This window comes from Galeopterus variegatus, unplaced genomic scaffold (genome assembly GCF_000696425.1).
Source record: "Galeopterus variegatus unplaced genomic scaffold, G_variegatus-3.0.2 Scaffold3143, whole genome shotgun sequence".
Classification (NCBI taxonomy): Eukaryota; Metazoa; Chordata; class Mammalia; order Dermoptera; family Cynocephalidae; genus Galeopterus; species Galeopterus variegatus.
In genome coordinates, this window is record NW_007729254.1 from 43,740 (window position 1) to 67,031 (window position 23,292).

The 23,292-nt window shown below is 40.4% G+C and overlaps 1 protein-coding gene and 1 pseudogene across 1 annotated transcript in view; both read right to left on the bottom strand.

Annotated features, from left to right (window-relative positions):
• Positions 1–14,469: 14,469 nt before the first annotated feature.
• The window catches only part of TPH2 (tryptophan hydroxylase 2), a 100,916-nt gene continuing 92,093 nt past the window's right edge, over positions 14,470–23,292 (bottom strand). The window contains exons 10-11 of the mRNA XM_008584080.1: positions 15,532–15,665; positions 14,470–15,397 (exon numbers count right to left, since the gene is read on the bottom strand). Of these exons, the coding sequence (XP_008582302.1) occupies positions 15,223–15,397; positions 15,532–15,665 (309 nt within the window). The 3' untranslated portion in view covers positions 14,470–15,222. The remainder of the gene's footprint in view (positions 15,398–15,531; positions 15,666–23,292) is intronic.
• Positions 20,044–23,292, bottom strand: part of LOC103599895 — a 7,015-nt pseudogene continuing 3,766 nt past the window's right edge.

Consider the following 23,292-nt stretch of genomic DNA (forward strand, 5'->3'; position numbering starts at 1 on the left):
AGTCAACCTCAGTAACAATGACAAGGACAGTAATAATATTTATAGCAGCTAACATCATTGAGCACTTACAGTGCTCACTGTCATGTACTACTCCAAATGTTTTGTGCGTATTATCTCATTTAATCCTTGCAGTACCCTGCAAAATAGAAAATATTTTGTCTCTGTCTTACTCTTAAGAAAACAGAAGCACAGAAAGGTTGAGTAATATGTCAAAAGTCATTCAGCTACTAAGTGGTGGAGCTAGAATCTGGACCCAGAAAGCCTGACTCTGGAGCAAGGCTGTGGACAGGCTCTGAGTTAGCTCTTGCTTTATGCAATGGACTACATGGGGGCAAGAATCAGGTCTTACTCATCTATGAGGTCCCAGTGTTTGGATTGTTTCAGCATGAATAGGGCAGAATAGCACAGACATCAGAGACTGGGTGATGAGGCCAGCCATTCCGGGTTATAAAAAAATGGCACCAGCACTCAGAATAACCTTGGGTAAGTTATTTATCTTTTCTGAATTTCAGATTATTTATCTTAAAAAAGAAAAGAGCATAATGAAGAGCTCTACCTCATACGGTTGTTGTGAAGATTAATGATATAACACATTTAAAGGGCTTAGCCTAGCATTGTGTATTTTATAAATAATAAACAAGATGCTGCACAACTGGGAGTTATTTTGTTATCTTTCTTTACCTTTCAAAATTATTTTTTAAATATTTTGAAAACCTGAATGTCTTCCAAGTCCCCTCCCAAGTATAATGAAAAGTCCACTTAAAGAAGAATTTTTTTAAAAGTTAAGGAGAAGAAAACAGGTTAAGGAAATCATCTTTCAAAAGGTGTTTGACTCCCTTGAAGCTCAAAAGGGAAGCCAGGCTGTAATTTGGTAAAACTGGCAGTGGTGGTGAAAAAGAACTAACAAAATCCAGACCTTTTGTGCATATATATATAGGAGTGTATCAAGATAGGTAATCCACAGAAAAATCACTCAGATGGCTGAAGACAGTTCTGCCATCTACCAGTAGATATTCTTTTGCATAAATCTCCCTGTTCCTTCAGGTACTGCTCATATAATACTAGTTTCCAGAACCTGCTTTTTCCTGGCCATCCATCAAAAAAATATTATTGAGCATTTACTTTGTGCAAAGCATGATGCTAGGTCTTGTGAGCACAAAAACACATAAGGCACGGTCCCCATCCTTAAGGAATTTACAGTCTACTTGAGGAGACAGAATATGTCCAAGCAAAATAACTAAAATAACAAGTGCCATAGATTAAACATGAAGTAGAGAATCCAAATGGGTTCCTCTTTTAATGATTCATGCTAGTCACTATTTTTGGTAGTTTTTCTCTATGAACTAATAGACACCTCTCAAGGGTTGACCAGTTCAGTAGTTCCTCTTTCAGAGCAAGAGAGATCAGAGACCAGCAAAATGCCCAAATTCATCCTACTATCTTCTCAGTTGGCTAAAATCTCATTCTGACAGTAGATGATATATTTACTTACAGATCTGTCTCCCAGCTAGCCTGGGCATTAGTTAAGGGAAATTCCCATATTTTGGCACATTTCTATATCACATAAAGGGGCTCAATTAATAGTGGTTAAATAAAGGGGTATCTACAGTTTATTAGAAAAAACTGACATTACTGTCCAAAGTTGGAGACTTTATCTTATTTGACGTTCCATAATTTTCCCCGTGTAGTCTGATAAACCCAGTCATAGTTACACTCACTTATTTGCTAACAGCTATTACATAGCTCTGTGTAATCAAGAAGCTGATTTACATGTGTCTAACATTTGCCCAAGGCATGGGTAAGGTCCAAGCACACACTAGGAAGAAAACAATGCTGTCCACGGCCACTCTGCAGGGACCTGTCCATCCTTCCAAGTGGCGCATGCTGTTGCCTCTTCTTGGAAAGCTCTTTCCTACCCCCCATCATGTCCATTTATTTTCTTCACAAGTTTCTTCACATCTTATACATCATTCCCTTAGGAAAGATTTCCCAGGCAGCCTGTGATACTGCCAGAACCAGTACTTCTCCTTAGTAGCAATCACTATACAGACAAGCTAATGTTTTCCATTAATTTTTTGCTTATTTTATTAATGTCTGCCTTCTGTTTCAGAATATAGTATCCATGTATGGGTGTCATGTGTGTATTTTGTTCACCATTATGTTTACATCACAGAGCAATATGTTTTGTAACGTGCATATATAAACACACACACAAGACACATTGCCCCATGATCTACATATACGAATGTGTAGTTGGTACTCAATAAATATTTTTTTTTTTTTGTCTTTTTGGTGACCAGTAAGGGGATCGCAACCCTTGGCTTGGTGTCCTCCACACCACGCTCAGCTAGTGAGCTCACCGGCCAGTCCTATATAGGATCCGAACCCGCGGCGGGAGCGTCACTGCGCACCCAGCGCTGCACTCTCCTGAGTGCGCCACGGGCCGGCCCCTCAATAAATGTTTTGAATGAATTCAACAAACTTCCTCCATGAACCTTAAAGGAAGATATGAGAATGATGTTACAGGCTCTTAAGCAAAGAAATTTTTCAACTTACCACTTGTTCTGTGGTCTTACCACCCCAAGGAGACATGAGATGTGTTTCTGGAACAGCAGTACCCCAAACAGTGCTTGTGAGGGCCATATTGCCAGTCTACACCTAGGAGGGGCAAGCCATACAGTCTATAGCTCATCAAAAGGAAAATGCAGAGGGAAGTAGTAAGAATCTACCCACATCTTTGTGGTTCTGACTCTTTTTGATCAGGATATTAATTTGCCTGGAAGCATAGGGCTTTCTCTCCCCTGCTGAGCACTATCACTTCCTAGTCAGCAGACCTGACATCCCCTCCCTCTTCTGCCTCTGTGTCTTTGTGTTTCTCTTTCTCTAGTGCTCTTTCTCTGTTGCTCTGTTTCTCTCCTGGACATTATATATAATACAAATGTAAGAAGGCTCTGAAAGGCAAAGAGAAGTTGAACCCCCTAGAGAACTTGGGACCTGAGAAATAAGACAGCAGTGACTTCCCTGAGTTTTCTTTTTGCTTTATATAGTCCTAGCCTGAATGCTGGAGAAGCCAATAACATAGACACACCAACAGGTGCAGACCAAAAAAAAAAAAGAAAAAGCCACTCTCACTAACCAAAGGACACGAAAAAGTGCCGTCCAGAAAGACAACACCACGCTACTGCAGCCAAAATGGCAGGAAAAAACTGTGGAGATGTTAGAATTACGTGACAAATATTTTAAAGTAGACATGATTAAAATGCTTTAAGAAGCAATTATGAACATACTTGAAACAAATGAAAAATAGAAAGTCTCTGCAAAGAAAGAAAAAGTCTTAGCAGAGTTACAGAAGATACAAAGAAGAGCCAAATGAAAATTTTAGGACTAAAAAATACAAAAAAACAAAATAAAAAGACAATGGATGGGCTCAACAACAGAAAGGATAGGACAGGTAAAGAATCAATGAACTGGAAAATAGAATAACAGAAATTAAGCAATGTAAGCAACACAAAGAAAGCAGACTGAAAAAAAAAATTAAAAGAACTCTGGACCTATGGGACTATAACAAAAGTTCTAACATTCCTGTCACCGGAGTCCTGAAAAGAGATGAAAAATAAGGCAGGGCTAAAACAGTACTCAAAGAAATAATGCCTAAAAATTAACAAAGTTTAACCAAAGTGATTTAACCTCACTTGTAATTGAGAATGCAAATGAACAATAAGATGATCTTTTTATTCTTTGCTTCTCCAATTGGCAAAAATATTTATGATTGATAATATTAAGTGTTGGTAAATAGATAAGAAATGGGGATTCTCATAGTTTTGCCAGTTGAAATTGGTGACACATTTTTCATGAAACTTTTTGTAAAAGGTATTTTGGCTATCACTATCAAAATTATAAACATTCCCTGTTGCTGAAATTCCACTTCCAGAAACATATTCCATGAACTAGTCACACATTCAGAAATAAGCACATAAACTATATAAGGGATACGTCTTACAATATCATATATAATAAAAAATCAGGAAAAATGTCCATTAAAATGGAAAGAGCTAATGAATTGTGGCCTATTTGTAGTAGAGATGTTACGTGGTTGTTTAAAAAAAAAATATGAGGTGGGGCCAGCCTGGTGGCGCACTGCTACAGTGCGCCGCTTGGGAGCACTGCGGCGCTCCTGCCAAGGGTTTGGATCCCACATACAGACCGGCCACTCACTGGCTGAGCGAGGTGCGGGCGCGACACCGAGGGTTGCGATCCCGTTGCCGGTCCCAGTCCAGTACGGGTGTGACACTGAGGGTTGCGATCCGTTGCCGGTCACGAAAAAAGACAAAAAGGAAAAAAATATATATATATGAGGTAGACTTACACACTTTGACTTGGAAAGAACTCCAAGAAGAAAAATGCTAGTAAAGAAACAATGTATACTACAATCCCAAATACACCCCACAAAGGTGTGTGCTTGTGAATACGATGCATAGCAAGTGGATGCAGAGGATCTGTAAATTATTAACAGTAGACCCAGCTCCAAGCTGTATTTGCTTGGAACTTTGCATAAATTGAAAAAGAAAGTATCACTATCAAAGATGGTGTGGAAGGACTGGTAGAGATTACGGGGAGACCAAAATCTCCCTAAACCAAAGATTGACAACTGCCGAGTTGGATGGGGGAGGATAACAAAGGGGAATGCTTATACTTTGTTCTCCACCCTTCTGTATCTTTGACTCTTGCCCAATTTTTTAAAAAAAAAAAGGTAGTGATGGATTAATTGTATAATAAAAGAAAAGTTACAAAGATATAACCATATGGTTAAAAAAGAACATAATAATAGCTCACATTTATTGGGTATCTATAAATATCATGTGTCAGTCATTTGGCCAAATGCTGTTCATGTATGTATGTTTCTATTCATGAGAACTCCGTGAGATAGGTAGTAGGCACCATTCTAAGTGTGTTAAATACTTCATCTCATTGCATGTTGACAGCCACTGTATAATATCAGTACAATTATCAGTTCCCATTTCACAGATAAAATAGAGTGTTTATGCCAATTACCCTAGCTGGTAGCAGAACTGAGTACCCAATTGGGTTATCTGACCCCAGCATCTATATTCTCAGCCCCTAAATCACAGAGAAGAAATTCACACATCTGCTAAGCCTAAGCAAACCCATTTCCTTACCCACACTTGAAGAATACTGACTGCTATACAAACTTTAAACCTGATTCAGGAAGAAGAAAAAGAAAAGTGGTCTATAAAATAAAAGATAGATATTTTTAATTGTTTTTGTGTGAGCCTCTAAAATACAAGGCAATGTGATGTCGTGTTCACACAAATCCCCCATTATATTCTTTTTAACTTCATTTTATGAATAGCAATTATACTAAAAATAATATATATTAAACTAATCCTGACAAAACAAGCTAATTAATATTAATATGCCATTATCTAACTTTCCCTGAATTGAGATAGGTAATTCTAAATGATAAACTATGATTAGCTAGTGAAACACTTGATTAGCTAGTGAAACTCATTAAAAAAAAAAAACACTACACATCTCAAAAAAGAGAAGTGGAAGCAATGAATATCTTCAAAATTTGAGTGTGGTCATTCAAAGACAACATTTTTAGTAAAGGTAGAGGCTTCTACTCTGAAGTATCAGTGAAGTTAATGAATACTTTATTTTTAAGATTAAAGAAGGCATTTGAGCCTCTGCCCTTATTTTTCAAGGTTGCATAGCCCAAACCATCACAGCACTAAGGTCACAGTATACCACGGAAAAATATTTTGGAAAAGTTTGAGACAGGAAAAAGAAGCAGGATGAAATTTTCCCATAGTAATTCCCACAAACCTCTCACATATGTGACATCTGGCTAGCCAAATGGGATTGGATCTGTTGTGTCAGCCTGGCTTTCAGGTAGTGTCTTAATGGAAACTAGGCTGCAATAAAATTTACCTAGCTCTTAAAACAAAGAAACATAACACTCCCGGAACGAGGCAGGAATCCTGGTAGGAGCACAGACTGCATATGCGTGCAGCTTGCCTGGCTCTGCTTGCCATTATGCCCAATGCCCAGTTGCTCCACAGACACCTCTGAGGGGCTGAGAGCTCAGCTCTGCAGAGTCCATAGCTCCTTAACCCTTACTTAAAGGGCTTCCTCCCTCAGCTTCTGGAACCACACATTCCCCGGCCTGCTACCTCCGCTGAGTCTCCTCCTCTGTTTCCCCAATCCTTCCTTTCTGGCCACCACTTCACTGTAGAGTCCCCAGGGGCCTTTTCAGCCTGCATCCGAGACAATGTCAGGTACAAAGTGGTTAAGGAGTGGCAAGAGGGGCAGAACGGGTGGGCCAAAGGTGGTTCACCCCTAGTACGAGTTCACTTTACCCACTCTAAAAACTGGATCATTTGGATGAAAAGCCAGCAAATCCAAAAGGGCATGATAAAAATGAGACAAAGAAGTAAAAACCAACCTCTCATATCCAAGTCTGACCAGTTAGGATCCAAGGACAAGCTCCTTTAGAGACGGTGATTTTCAAAATGGAACAATAGTTGTAGTCTGGATGGTAAAAATTTATTGGGGTTTCTGCCCAGCCCATCTTCTCCCAGATCTGCCTTCCCACCCACAGGTGAAGGTCTCTGCAGCCAGTTTTAAACCACATTACCCTCCCACATTGGCCTCAATCAATTAAATCAACAATGGACAGCTGACCCACACTGGATCAATCAGATTCTCTTTCCCAAGAACTTGGAATTTAAATTCAGAATCAAGGAGTCTGTCTTTGACTAAACCTATAACATAAACTCAGGAGTTATAAAGTCACCATATTTTACCACGCAGATGGGTAAGTAGAAAAATCTCATCTGCAGAGAAAAAAGAACAAAGGAGAGTCATGAACATAGTATGAAACAGATGTGCAGAGAAGGCAGAGGTGAAAGTGGGGAGGAAATTCCAAAATCTTTCCAGTTATCAGCTCTAGGCCCTTTTGGAGGCCCTACATCCCTGCTCTTGGGTTCCATGAGTCACATATAATAATGCTCCCCCTTGTTTGCCAAGGGAACCCAAATTATACAAATTGTACAAAAATAAAAGTCAACAAAATAAATGTTTAGGAATGGAAAATAAAGCTAAGACTGGACTGATCTTTAATTATAAACCCCACTGAAATGAGGTGGGGTGTCCCAGGTCAGTTCTCCCCATTCCGAACCGAGTTCCTCATGGAAAGGCAAGCTATGCTGGCAATTGCTCTGTGTCTAGGCTGGTGGTTAGAATCAGCATTCCTTTCGACATTTTTTAGTTCACAAAAAAAGACAAAAAAGAGGCAAGAATAAAGCTCAAAGTGAAATTGAATCCGGTCACTGTTCCCCTTACTATTTTAGAATATTTTTCTAAAAGTGCATTCTCCAGAGAAGAGGACATCACAAAGGAAGCAGATGGTTACTTTAAGGCAAACAGGAGACACTCCATATTGCCTTTCCCTCACTTCTTCCTTTAACAGGAAGGATTTAAGCAGTTATGGTTATTCCTCACATACATTTCAGCCGTCCTGTTTATGACATGCAGAAGACAGACAGATAATTGCACTACTGCACTGCAAAACAAGCAGCTGAATGCGGAACGGGACTGAGAAATGGAAGCCTTGCCAGTCAGTGTTAGTGAATCATTGCATGAAACGAATTGTTCACTGTTTGCTCGGTCCATTAGCTGCAAGGTTGAAAGGAATTGCTCTCAACACGTAATATTCCAATTTCCTATATTCACTCAGCACTTCCCTTTCCTGTTCGTCAAATAAATTATATTTATATTCTGGAGTTAATTTGTTCCCTCTGACCAGGACTTTATTTTCGTAAGAGACAACCCTGATCAATTGCTCTCTGAATTGGAGCCTTGGGCAGGAGTATCTCTGACATAGAGGGGATTGTTTGGGCCTTCCTTTTAGAAGATGGTCTAGTGACTGGAACCTCTGTAGTGTCTTGAGTCCCCACTCTGCCCACTACTTCAGTTTTTCTGAGACAGTTGTGGAATGGCTCAGAGCCAACTTGCCACAATTCAATATATATGACTATGATTGGTCTGTAAATGAGATAGTCTCATTCCTATTTTACAGAAAATAGAAAGTGTCAGTAAGTCTAAAGCAAGCACCTAGCTAGCTAGCAAGCAGAGAAACCAGAAGTTATACCTCTGTTTACTTGATGTCAAAGCCCATATTCTCTTTACCATACTCTGGGAGAGAACTTTTATTTAAAGGTGCCCAATCCTGATGAAAACCGGATCTTCCTAAGAGTTACAGTGAAAAACTGGGACAGCAAAAGTCTTGTCCTGTTATCTAAGCTGCTCTCAGCTTATGTTGGACTCACTTTGATATTCTTTTTCCATGGAACAAATCAATGATTTACAGATTGAATCTCAAGTTTTCACCTAGAACCTGATTAAACATTTGTGCTGAGCTATTTTGCTGGCCATATCTCACTGGAAGAAGTCACACCATTCCCAACATTAAAAGAGGATTAACAGGTTGGGCATCCCATATTTATATGGCACAGGCTAAGCCAAACAGATGCAAATAGTACTTCTCCAGGAAGGTGTGATTCCCAGAACCAAGAGAAAAAGTGTGAAGAAAGCAAATCTAAAATCTCCTGCCTTTCCTCTTGTGCTTTTACCCAGGGTGTTAGTACTTTTTTGGTGTCAGTGACAGCAGCAGAAAATTGAGAGCAGGGGAGGAAGAGCCACTTATCAGCTCACAGACCTGGAAAGTCCAAAGGCACATCCTGCTACAGGTGCAGCTAAATCTGTGAGCTTGACAATGTCATTAAAACATTGCCTCTATCTTTCACTCTTGGCCCTGCATTCTGTATATGGTGGCCCACAGAAATACTAGATTCACATTGCACTGCTTTACAAGCACAGAAGCAAGCACTTCTTTCTCAATGGTTTGACCTTAATTGACCCAACTCAGGGCATGACCCATCCTTGAACACTGGGCAGGAAGATATAATATCTCATTGACCATACCTTGGTCATAAGCCCACCCTAGAACTGACAGGTAGAATCAGTCCCACCAAAGATATGGACTAAGAGTCATGGGCAAGATTCACAAAAGGAAAAAAGGGGGTGCAGTTACTGAACAAAAAAGGTATGGATGCTGGGCAAACAACAGCTGGTCGGTATAAGCAGAGCAACAACCACCCTAAAAGGCATATCTCTGTCCAGGCTAAGAGTTCATATGAATAACCAGGATTTTTTTCCCTCTGTTCTCAGGCATAAACTCAAGAGGCAGACTCGGTCTGGCAATTAGGTGTCAGCTGATCACCAATTCAAATGTCCTGGAGTGGGCTGTGCTGATGATCTGTACTTGCAGTAATCATTTGGCTGGGTGAATCAAATTATACTCTCCAATGCCACTTCAAATCAGAATTGCTATGTCTGCACTCATTTTCAGCAGTAAGTATTACCATGCAAGTTATTTTCTTTGATATTTACTATACGTGGGCAAGGGAGGAATTTAGGCTTCTTTTAAGTTCTGCTCAACAGAAATGACCAAAAAGTTTTAGAGATTTGTGAGACTAATTAGGATCCATTCCAATTTAACGGCTAGGGTTTCACACTGAAATGGATAAGGGAACATGTTTTGCCATTGCAAGGTAGAGATTTTTCTTCCAACTAGCTATCTGATTTGGGAGCCTCATTCTTTCATAATGCCATATGCAGTGATCAATCAGATGTAATGATCAAAAGGAAGTTTGCCTCAATCAATCCCGATAAACAAATAACTGCTATAGTGGCAAACCTAATGTGTTCTTCACTTCAAATTCACTTGCCAATAATTGGCCTCATTAACGTCTGTGAAGTTAGCTGTTCACTAAAATTGGGCAAGCTGTACATTAGATGTGTTCAGTGGTTTGCGAACCTTTGGGAATAATAGACCTACTGAATCAGCAACTTGCTAGTTCCATGGAAATGAACAAGCTAAAATTTAAAGAGACTACAAGGGATCTCGAAGGAGTGAAGGAGAGACCAGGAAATTCCTACCACCTTCCTATGATTAATGTTATTTTTCCCAGTATATAAAATGAGGGCTAGCTTTGTATCTTTCTTTAAAGATTTGACTTTGACAGAAAATGAACTTGATTTCTTCATGCCATCTAGCTTTCAAATTACCCTGCCCACATCTGTCAGATGTTTTTGTTGTTCAATTATAAAAACTGTATCTAGACTGGATTATGAGAATGCTGTTTGCAGGCACCATAACCACAGATGCCCTTGGGTTGAACATCAGGTTCACTGCAATCTTCCCAAAGAAGGAAATACTCTTCCAGCTGCTGTACCAGATCCATTCTTCTTGGAGAGAGGGAGAAATCACAGCAAGTGAACCTTTCTGGGAATATCTGAAACATGCATTTGGGGAGATGGGAGGCAGAGAGAAGAGTGGAAACAGACTTAACTAATTCACTTACCTACAAAAATGGCCAAAGTGGACAGTGAACACAAGTATTTAGTATGTCTGAGGTAAGGGAGTTTTTCTGGCCTGAATTACCCTATATATCAGCACCATCACCAACATTCACCAATAATGTCTCATTTTCTACTTCATTTTTGCTTCTGCCATCAGTATCGGTGAGTCACAACAGCAACAACAACAAAATTGCACCTGCTTTTCAGTCTGCTTTCCAGTCTAGCTTCCTTAAGAGATGGCCAGAGAAAGTTTAACATGATGTTGTTTTTTCAGAGGAAGCTTTAAGTATTTGCAAGAGATACAGAATATCACTGGCTGACTGCTTTTCCAGCCAAATGAGAATCAACCCTCTTACATTCCAGTTTCCCCAGTTTTTCATCTGATGGTTCTCACCCACCCACTTAACTTTGTAACTTATTTAATTACAACTATTTTTAATAATCCCTACCATGATCCAGCAAAATATTGACTTTGCAGATCCCCAGAATTGCAATGACCTCCTCATTGGTTTTAATGCTTCTTTTGTCCCCACCCCTACCCTCCAACCCCCATACAATACACTTCCAGACAGCAGCCTGAATAAACTCTTACAAATGTAAATCATATCTTGTCACTGTCTTCCCTACAGCCCTCCAGTGACTTTCTACTGTGTTTAGACTACACCTGACCCCTTCTGGAACCGTGTACAGTCTCCTTCTTGCCTCCCATGCTGCCCTCGTATCATTCCATCTCAGCACACTGCAATCTGTTTCGTCTTCAGACACATCCACCTCATTTCTGCCTTAGAGCCTTTCGTCTTGCTGTTTCCTCTTCCAGGAACGTTCTTCCCACAGCCCTCTTCGTGCCTGGCTTCTTCTCATCCCCTAGTTCTTGGTTGAAGGCCTTCCTAGGCCACCTTCCTTCATCTCTTTAACAAATTGCTCTGTATCAAATCACCCTGATTATTTTCTTCATAAAACTTGCCACAATTGCAAACCATCTGGTTTTTTGCCTGTATATTCCCACCAGAATTTAAGTTCAAAGTGGGAATAAACCTTCCTGATCTTATTTATCACTGCATCTTCAGTGTCTAGAACAATGCCTGATACACTGCCTGATATGTTCTAAGAGACTGAATGAATGTTTTGAGACCTCAAGTCACATTATAAAGAATCATTTCATGTTCCAGAACTAGTCTCTTTTGAACATATGCAAATCTAATATTAGAAGAAGCAGTATCCCACTGTCAATTCCCTTGACTCTTCCCAGAATATGGCATTCTGCATAAGAATCATTTCCCAAAATAAGACAATGTCTTTGGAAATTGAAGGAGAAAAAGAAAAAACTCAGACAGACTGCAAAACTCTGGGGTGCTTTCTTTTTCATTATAAGTAAGATAAGGTTCACGAGAATAAGCATCAGCTCTTGATTCTTTAGAAGTTGAAAATTAGATCAAATGAATTGGACGACAACTACATCTTGTGTTAATGTTTTCTTCCTCGAATGAAGAAAATGAGATGATGTGAGCCATGACTCCATTTGAAAATGAAACTTTGTATTTCTATTTACCTCCACATTAAAGCACACTGTTTTTCATCTCAGACTTTCATGTTGGTAAATGTTGCAATACTTTACATTCATTAGGCTCAGGCCCATTTACTATGTGCAAGCAAGACAAGCACAGATGTACCATCCCCCAAAAGCATCATTTCTAAATTACACAGTAAATAAATGAGACTAAGCCAGAAACGCAAGTCTCATGACCCTCACCATTAATGTAAAAACAAACAAATGAAAAAAAATACCTGGGGTCAAAGTTCCCCATTCTTAAAAAATGCAATTTATAAACAGTCTATTATGTTCTTATTATGCCAAGTAAAATGAGCATTCCAGAATACACTGGAGGCCTGACCCTAACTCATAATAGACAAAAAATGCTTCAAGAATAAAACTGGACTAAGATTTTGGCTACTTTTTGCAAAGTGTGATGCACAAGACACTTGGTCTTGCTATGAACTTTGTGTTGATTTCTAATTAGCTGATTACAGAAGTCAACAGCAAAGCCAAAATAAAGTAACAACTCACAGTGAGATGACAGTGAGCAAGTGTCTTTAAAATTATAATTGCCCTTGGATCTATTTAATTTAGCTTTAAGTCATGAGGCATAATTGAGACAAATGGTTACACTGAGCACATATCAGATATGACAAGAAGCTGGCGGTGATTATTTTGCTGCATGATTTCCATTCAGGGACTTTTTCTGCCAACACTTCCCTATAATGACGATTAAATTTTATAGGGATTTTCCCACCATTAGCTGTAATGGTATTTGCATGTTAAATGCTCACAACAAATGAAAACTATGATTTCACTGTTTCACAGGGTGAAAACCATAGTTACTGCTATTCCAAATGGAGAACAAATCTAAAAAGAATCAAGTAATTCCTCCTCCTTGTATGGTACCTATATAAGCTCTGTGGGAAAGCCTATCTACTTTGCAACTCTTCTATTTTTGACACAAGATAGATTCTGCACATGTAAGGAAACTAAATATTTCACCATAAGCCAACCAAAAAAATGTCTCAAATGTTATTTTTGTTAAAAGGATTTGTTTACAATTAAATATAACTCTCCCTAAAGTACATTTAACTAAGAAGCTCCCATTTAATGGGGCTAGAAGGGAAAAGCTTGATGGCTACTTATGGTTGGTTGGTTGTTTTTTAAATGGAAAAAATATGACAGAACTCTAGGATTTGTGTCTAAAAGCCACACCAAATTATAGAAACAACAGGGAAGGCAGATGTTAAGAGTTTCTTAGCCAATTTTCTCCTCTGAGAAAATTTAGCAACTAGTTCTAAAAATTGGTGGATTTTTTTGTTCTGGATAATTATTCTGAATTATAATTTATAAGTAACTAGTTATTCAGGGTCATTTAGATCTATCAAAGCAAGATATAAGAAACCATACATTTGAGGGCCTATAAAACTATTAAAATATACAACTGCTTGATCATTCTAGATCTTTTTAATTTGGTTCAGCTTGCTCATCATTTCTCTACCACCAATAATTTTTCAAAGCATTATCCCCTTCACGTATAATAGCATTTAAATTTTATGACTGTCACATTCCATCCACCAAATCCCTTCTCAAAAACTCAGCCCTTCTGAGAATGTTTCAGAAGGAAAGATCCTCAATAGTTAAGATAGCCAATATTCAAACCTCCGAATTGTCACTTTGATTTGGCCTCTCCCTGATGCGTATTTTAACTCTTTTTCATGTTCCTCCTGAATATATTTAGTCCAAAGAATTCCGATCCATAATGGGCCCCATATGAGAGTATGAATTAGTTTGAAATTATATGTAATTTCTTATTTTAAAAATATCTTTGGAATTTGCCAAAATACGTATTTTAGAATTACTAACTTAAAAGTTACTTGGTCATATTTCTTCTCTCCTTTTTTCCTGTCTCCTCCTTCCCTCATCCAGTATTCTGTACTACTAAGTGTAGAATCAGAGGAACAGTGGTAGTGTTTGGTGAGGGACTAGAAGAAGATGAAATTCATCACTCCTTCAGCAGTTGTTTATTTGTTCACTTAATCACCTGATTTTATCACTTATGAAGAAAACCATCAGAAATTGGCAGTGTATCACTATCGTTTGCCCAAAAGTACCCAAATTTTGGGAAAGTGGGCAACCTCCCACAGATCTGTCCTGGTCCAGGGCTGTGAAGGGAAACAACATATGTACTGTTGGCAATCCTTGATCACAAACCAAGTGCTATTTAGTGATAAACATTAGTTTTGATAGGCATTAATTTCCCTTCTCTTTCTACACATAAACACTTGCAAGCACCAAGTCAAATTTCTCAGCAATCTAAGAAGAAAATGCAATGGACTGTGAGTGCTGGTGCACAACAAACTGTGCTACTTTGGGCAAATCACTTAGCTTCTCTGTGACTCAATTTCCATATCTTTGAAATCAAGATGATCTTTATAGTTTTATGATGTTATTGTTCTCTGACCAGAAAAATGAGTTAAACACCTGAGCGTGCTAATTCACTTTATTACAGAGTAAAATTTGTAGTCCCAAGATTTATTTATTTCCCACTGATAAGCCTTTCCTAACATCCTTTCTGGAAGTATTATCTTCCAAAATACTTCAGGGAGCTTGACACAACTCAGTTCTACCAGGTCAATGCAACTTATATATTCCATTTGTAAAAAGTTTTCTTTTCTTGTGTTGTATAAATACTCAGCCTAAAAATCATTCCAACCACCATGTTACCTCAACAATTTTTGAAACAGAATACTGAATCTTTTGTTATTGTGATGGGAAGTTTTCTACAATTCTGGGTCCATCTCAAGTAATGCTATGAAAACACTGATACTATTGAAAATAGAAACCACTTCACTGCTATTTTCATTTTATCTAATGAACACAGAGAAAAGGCTCAACTCTGAGGAAGAAAAGAGCATAAGCTAGAATCATAAGAGGACTATTTGTTACACATTTTAAATAGATACAGTTTGGTTAAGGATGCTAAGCAAGAATGTCAAATCTATTTAAGACATTTAAACATATCACAATCTTTCATACAATGAGTGTTTATCTGCCATTGGGTTTCCGCTGGTGTTTTACACATCGATGTGGTACGTTACAAGTAGGTATAGGATATACAGAAGTGCGTGCTTGCTAACCAAGCCATGACACAGAAAGTTTATTGGTGTTCTATGACATTGACTGAATTGCCACTAAGCCAAAAATGATCGTGCTGGCAACAACATTGGTTCCAGGCATCAAATCCCCAGATACTGGTTCATTTTGTTTAAGGCATCACACACTGTGTTCAAATCGCTGCGGAGGTCCTGTACCACATTTTCAATACTTCTGGTGTCTTTCAGAATTTCAATACTCTGTGTGTAGGGATTGAAGTAGACTGAGAAGGGACGAGTGATTGACTTGGCAAAGTCCCTGCAGAATAAACAGAAATAGAAGGATATATGATCAACCCCCATTGGTATAAGACATAGATAAATAGAAGGAAGGAAACAGAGTCAGAAAAAATAAAAAGTTATTTTCTCTAGAAGGAAGAAAAGCAAGTTTACCTCATCTTTTCTTTGGCTTCTTCAAAACTTTCTGAAACAAAGTAGGCTTCCTGGAAGGTGGTGATAAGGCATTCCTGTAGGCAAGTGGTCTTTGGGTCAAAGGCTTTCACACACGCCTTGTCAGAAAGAGCATGCTGCAAAACACACCACAAAACCCAATGATCTCCATAATGACTCACAAAGTGTGATGACGTCACGTTTCTACAACACTGTCAGTAGCTCAGAAATCCTACAAAACTGCTCAGTTATCAGCCTGCCATGAAATATAGAACTTCCCTGTGTGCAGGATAAATTGGGTGTTAAGTATCTTTTGGTTTGTTTTATTTCTTTAAGTCTGTTAGGTGCTGAGGGGGAAAATGAGATTATGGAGTTTTTATATTTACTATCAGCCAAATTCATACTGAAGGACAATTTAGAGCTGTACCTCAACAGAAATAGAATTTTAAATCCATGCTATGAATAGAAGCAGGGGCAGCATAAATATGCTCCTAAATTTATTGCTGTAAGCAATGTACTGAAACTTCACTTAACTGGCAGAAGTAATAATTACCTTCATGGGGAGGTAATTGGGACTCTGAACTATTTGTGGACTCTGCGAGACATTTTGAGGCCAGGTACTATATAACAACAGTGTCTGGAGTGGGCCCGTATATTTGAGGATACTTGCAAAGCATTCATTTACCTTCCACCAAGCACAACAGAGCAACATACAACAGATAAATACTTCCAGTTGGGGGGAAAAAAGAGCTAATATCAATAGTTACATTATGCCCAGAGCAAACATTAGAAAAACAGGAAAACCAGTATAATTATTCTTTGAACCATCATTAGCTCTGTTCAGCTCATTACTTGACTGGTACTAAGAACAGCAAGAAACAATAAATGACTGTATTCTGAAGGTAAATTCAGTGATGTTCAAAGTTAGTGGTCATTTCCTGCCATGTGCCACCTGCCTATTTATAGGCCAGACGGACAGTGGTGAAATATAATGTGCATAAGCATCACTGAGGACCCTGTGAAAATGCAGATACTCAGGCCTCAATTGTATTTGCTAGGTCTCAGTGAAGCCCAGAAATCTGCATTTTAAAGGCATCCAAGGTAACTCTCACATAAGTGGTTGTGAATTATATTTTGAGAAATAGTGCTCTAGATCCTGTCTTTTTCTTAATTCCAGGGATAAATTGGTTGGGGGAGGGGGCAGAAAGCAAAAGGGGGTAGCAGAAACTGCCATGAGCAGAGTTGGAAAACTGGGGCTGTTGCCCAGGTGCTGCTGCTAACTGCTGCTGACTCAACAAATCATTTAACCTCCCAATGCCGCCGTTTCCTCCACATAAATGAGAAGTTTGGGCTGGATGATTCTGAAGACATTCTCTATTCCAGGCTCTGGATTCCACCCAAAGCACTTTTCTACCTTCTCAATCTCTAACAGCTAAGATTTCCAGGAGAAATTCTGAAAACACTTTCCTGTTCAATATTCTTGGTACATTCCCTTAACAATTTCAAAATGCATGGAATTATTTCCATCCCTCCATGAAGAAGGCTGTGGATCCCTAACTCTGAAAATGCAATTGAGAACTAAAGTACAGACATGTAAGAGAAAGGGCACATGGCCCTACCCCATGTGTGATTTGCTTTGTCACAAACTTCTGTTGTCCAGATCAATGCATATATGAATCACAAAATGCAGAGGGCCTCTCAGAATGAACTCATATTTTTGGCCTACAGAGCAACTTTATTATAAGCAGAAGGTCATTACACCTGCAAATGCATTTCCGCTAGATTCAGTGCAATGCAGTGAACATCAGGGGATTTCAGTTCCACATGGCCAATAATTCTGTCCACATTTTTAAAACAACTTCACAGTTTCAAGAAACAAAATGTCCTTTCCTGAGAGCTGTTGCTTCTCTGCATAGAATTGGCTTCCTATTGGCTTGCCGTGGTTTTCAGAATTATAAGTTTTCTTTGCAGCACACACTCTGGTTACATTTAACTGTAGTGTGTTGCTCTAATCATCCACTCAATCATTACATATAGAGGGAAGATTCTTTGCAGCACACACTCTGGTTACATTTAACTGTAGTGTGTTGCTCTAATCATCCACTCATCAATCATTACATATAGAGGGAAGGACAGTGGCTGACTCAGTGTTCTCGATCTCTCTACTCTCTCTTCTCTGCATTCAGGGGCATGGATGACAGTGTGGTAGCAGAATAGGCTATAATAACTTTTACGTCACCGCTCCCCTGGGACATCCCTGCTGAGCCAAAGCCTTTTCGTGGGGTCAAGCACAAGCACAAGAAGGAAGTGAAGCTCATCAGCTTGGGTCTCTCATAGGACATTAGCAACCTGGGCAGTCAGTATGTTTAGAGGAGGCCTCCAGAACGGATGTATGCAATAACAGAGATGGAAATCAGTGTGGCTTTAGAAAAACTCATCATGTGATGATTCCACTGGATATTCAGATGACCTCATTTTGTCATTTTAACAGGTAAAGGGGATTAGAGCAGATGAAGAAAAGGCCCAGAGGGCAGGGTGCTCTTCCCAAGACTTCAAGAAAAATCAGTGAGTTCATAGCATATAATTTGAGGCAAAGACGATTAGACGATGTAGATCATACTTGCCTAATATAATATTTTAAGGAAAACTGGAAGTTGATTGTTTTCAGCTCTCAAACATGTAGTCTGGGCTCAGAAGCCTGCTGTGCATGGTATGCTAGTTACCTGCTGGGGACCTCTCCATACCTACTGGTTACCTGGTATGGGGCCAGGGCTGCGCCTTGGCTGTTAACAAGTATGGGGATAATAATGTTACTCTTGCTGTTATTGGCCTGGATAATGACAAGAGCCTAGGGTTGGGGGAATAGCCAATGGATGAGACCAATATTGGTCTCAGACTTACGATGTCAAATGAGTGAACTGCCCAGGTTGAGCTGCGGTTTCCTCTCTGGTAAACTGATGGTGAGCTCTTTACTTGATGATGAGCTCTCCTGTGTAATGACTCCCTGAAACATCCCTACAGCCTATGAGGTCTCCTATCTCTGAATACCACAGTATGGCCCAAGGGGTGTAAAACGACATCTATGTCTCTCTTGATTCCAAAGTCCACTGCCCAGGGGAGAAGCCCTACTGAGTTTGCTTCTCAGCGCCTGCCCATTTCTCTCTCTAAGCTGCCTCAGTTTTGAGGAGCAGCTATTGTGCCCTCTCTTCTATGTCCAGAGTGGATTCTCTGTAAACATTCAGCCAAACTACTTGATGTCCCCAGGGACCTGCGGTGAATCCTTCCTGAAGTGTTAACAGTCTGATATCCTGAAGTCTGCAAGAATGAATCCAACTTCCTGCAGCGAGAAGCTGTATAAGGCTGACAGAACCTAGCTGACAGTCTTTTACTCTCAAGCTTTTTTAAAAGTGCAAGAATGCTTGAGAGACACCAGCTCTCATCTGAACACTCTCTACAAGGACTATTTTGGATTTACCCATAGTGTTAAAGACAAGGGTATAGGACTGGGAACAGGGAGATCTGGGTTCCCAATGTAGCTGTCTCAGAGGCTAGACTTATCAAGTGAGTGAAATTACCTCAAGGGGGCTGCAGACTCTTCTGATAAACTGAAAATATTGATCTACATGAATTCCAAGGCTCTTCTTCTGATACAATTTTTGCAAGCCTGCAAGTACACAGCACTCACACCATCATTCCCTCCCTCCATTCCAGCCACGATAAATTGCCCACAGCACCTCTCCCATGGGCGTGGGGTTGGCCTTTCCACCCTTCCCCACACAGGTGGCCATTACCAATTAATTGGCTTTAGTGCACAAGTTAAGACTTACTTTTCATTCTAGCCTCTTTTTTTTAAACAGGAGAAGCAGGGGCCTTTATTAAGATATGGTGGGGGTGGAGGTGGAAAGGCAGAGAGAGGCAAAGGGCCCTTGGGAGCAGGAACCTGCCCCTCCCTGCCTCCAACCCAGCACCGCTCCCCTTCCCAGGTCCCTTTCTCCACCTTCCTCCTGCCTCTGGGAACACACAGCACCAAGAACAGACAACCCAGGCCCTCGAGGGCAATGGCTTGGGGTGAAGTACAGAGTCCAGGCTTCTCCCTCCCCACAGTGGGAGATCTGGAGAGCTCAGTGAACCCTCTTCGCTTCATCAAGACAAAGTTGGGAAGCTCCTTCCCTGTGCCCCAAACAAAACAAACTCTTATTCTCTATGGTTGGGGGAAAAGAATAGGGATTGGACCTCTAAGCAGGACCGAGGCAGAGGCTGAGCTGAACTTGCAGGGGCAGAGGTGAAACCTCCAGGGGAATTTCTGAGACTCCACCTTTACACTTGCTGTTTCTCCACTTTTCCTTCCCAATGACTCTGGTGAGCAGCTCAGAATCTGGGACCAGGTGACCGATGGGACAGTGGGGTCCTGCCCCAGAGACATCTGTAGGCTTCAGAGTGAGGGTTTCCTCAACACCAAATTCTACATGTACCCAGTGCAGTGCCCACCCATGGTGGGGGAGCAGCCACTGGGGCCTAGTAAGAGTAACCACTCTTGGGGCCAAAGGGCTGTGCAGGGCCAGCCAGCTCTGGGAGGCAGGTGGGGCTCTCATCCAAGAGGGACAAAGGAACTGTGTCCTCCTCACTGACCAGCCAGTCAAGCTCAGCCTAGAGAGCTGGACACTGATATCCCGGAAGGCCAGAGTGACAAGGGCCTCAGGCTGGCACACAAACTTGTACATGTAACGCTCGCCAGCCTCCTTCTACATGATGCCCTTCTCATGACAGCGCTGAAGTGAGCAGCTCGGCTTGTCGTAATTCATGGCCAGCCAGTTCTCCTGGATGCCCCAGAGTCTGGCAGCCTCCTCAGGCTCAATTAGTTTGAACTCCATTCTTTGGCCTGTCCAGGCAGTGAAATGGGCATTTGTTGGGTCATCCAGCAGGGCCACCAGAAACTGCCACAGCTGCAAGGCATCCCGGTGCTGGTAGGGCAGCACCTCTCAGAACACTCCAAGCCCTTCCTGCTTAATGTCTCCTTGAAATTTCTCAGGGACAATGCAGACATTATCTGGGAATGGTTGCAGAGTTTTCTCATAGACATAGCCCATGGCCCCATCACCAGGAGAGGGCCCAGAGAAACCCTCTGGGTGGAGGTACATTGATACACAACCAGGGACATCTGAGTCATAGGCAAAGCCAATCTGCTCCTGTTTGGCCACCACCCCTGCCCCTGGGTACCTGTGCCCATTGACCCCACCCTGGTCCACAACATGGTGGCCCACCTGTTCATACAGATGGTCATGGTATTCCTGCTTGACATTCTGCAGAGAGTAGGGGGCCAGGGCTCCAACAGTTGGTGTTCGTAGGGGGCAGGTTCCTTCCCTCTTATTCCAGCCTTTTAATATAAAACATCTCTCTCAACATCAAAAATTTCCCAAAACCCAATTGTTAGTAGATAATATAAGGTAGTTAAGAGTACAGGTCTTTAAGATAAAGAATTCTTTATCCTAAAAATAGAGGTTCAAATCTGGCTCCATTCCTAACTCCGTGGCTTTGGGCAAGTTACTTTATCTCCATAAGCCAATTCCAGTATTCATCTAGAAAATGGGAAACTAACAATATCTATAATCCAGGGTTGTGGTCAGAATTAAATGAGGTAACAAATACAAAGTGCCTGGCATGGGAAGTGTTCAATATATTCAGTCATCATCACTAACTCAGTGCAGAGATGAAGCTTTGGTGCACATGTGTATTCAGCCATGCCTTCCACCATTTGTGCAACCCCTCTCCCCCAGGAGTCTGGAACCCATAAAGAAAGAAAAATGGCCCTAGCTATGAGACTTCCAGGTCCTAGACTGCAATAGTGTCTTCCCTGGGTTCATCAGTTAAAAATCTTCCTTCCTTCCAGACACCCATGTTTGCAATGACACAGAGTTATCATCTCAACTCTTCTAGATGTAAACCCTGTGATCCTCACTCTCTATATTAGGACTGGTTAAAGTTGGAAAAAAACTCAAGTGTGAAGTCAGGTCTATGGGTAGTTTGAGCCCTAGATTCTGAGTAAAAATTTCCAAACACTCCTAAACTCACACCACAGTCATCTTTTCACACATCAGAACAACAACAAATATTACATTCTTACAAGGGTACTTCAGAAAGGTTTGTAAAAAATATAATTAAAAGACATATAACACCAAGGTCAAGGGTTTGGATCCCCATCCTGGCCAGCCACCAAAAAAAAACATAAGATGAAATGAATCTTTCCTCGCATATGTATACATGCATTTAGTGTGTTATGTAATATTTTTTGAACCTCCCTCAAATACTCATCTTGCTAACAAGCTGAATATGGCATTGATATCCCTACTGCCAAATTGGCCAACTGTGCACCACACTTTTCTTTAAATCAGTGATGCTGCAGGTTTCATCAGTTTGAATAAGCCACAGGGGTGAGAGCACAACCTTCCTCTTCAAGCAACCCCTTTGTAAAGGCTGAAGACACAGTTTTCCAGCTTCCAGTCCTCCAGCTCTGTCACCACTAAAAGTACTAGCTGCATGAAAAGAAGGGGAGTAGGAAGGGAGGGTGGGCTATCCGAATAGGGTAAATATGTGGGAGCTCGGCAATGGTGAGTCCTAACTCCAGCCATGCCACTGACCTACCGGCTGACCTCAGAGAACATGCATTCCCCTGGAGCCTCTTTTCCACAGGCTGGCAGTAATTCTACCCACCTCCCAGAGTTGCAGCAAGTGGTAGTAAATACAAACGACTGTAATAAAAATAAAGCTGTTCTGAGAATTCTGATTATACAAAGGCAATACAATAAATTCACCATGCAAGGATATCCTAAAACTAAAAAGCAAAAAAATACTAATTATTAAATGTTCTTAAATATTTGCTTCATTATAACCTGAAAAACAAACCAGATATATTTACATGTAATATTACAGCAAATACTATGGGGTTGGTACTAAGCCATTTACAAAAAGATCTAATCTCTGACCTGAAAGAAACAAAGAACTAGACCTTACCCACACCTATGAAAAAGAAGTAGAAATTGCCTTTTGCTGTTGAAATGGATTAATTTTCTGAGATAAGACTTAGCCAATTAATTTCTCAGCAGTTATTTCCTTACCACCTAAAGTGGTAAACTCTACTGCTGCTTCTCCATGAGCATTGGGTTCAACAAAGATCCATGTCAATCACTTTCTTAAAACTTCCCTACTAGACTCCAAGTTCCTTGAATTCTTGGGCCATCAATTTTGTGTTTGTTGAAGAAAGTGAATGAATGAGCAAGCAAATAAAAAATGAAAAAATGATAGATTTAAATAGTTACATCAATTCTAGGATAGAAAGAAAAAGAGTGAAAGGAAAGACACATGTTAGACTATAGGTAAATGAAAGGAAAGACACGTGTTAGACTATAGGTAAATGGTAATCAATTATCCTATTTCAATCTCTTCTCTTATGTCAATTTTCCAGAAGACTTAGATCATTATCAGCTGCTCTACCCAGTGATGGAAGGTATGGAAAAGCCCCACCCAAACATGCTTTTGATATTCCTGAAAGCACACCACAGAACAGATCATTAGAACAAGAGAGAGAGCAACCATTGCTAAGGGAAAAATAAAAAAAGATCTTTATGGTTACCATATTTATGTTAGCTTTAATAAGATTTTCCACATTTATTTTGTTTCTGTCTTTAAAGATAAAAATAAGGGCCGGCCCGGTGGCGCACTGGAGAGTGCACTGCTTGGGAGCGTGGTGGCGCTTCCACTGAGGGTTAG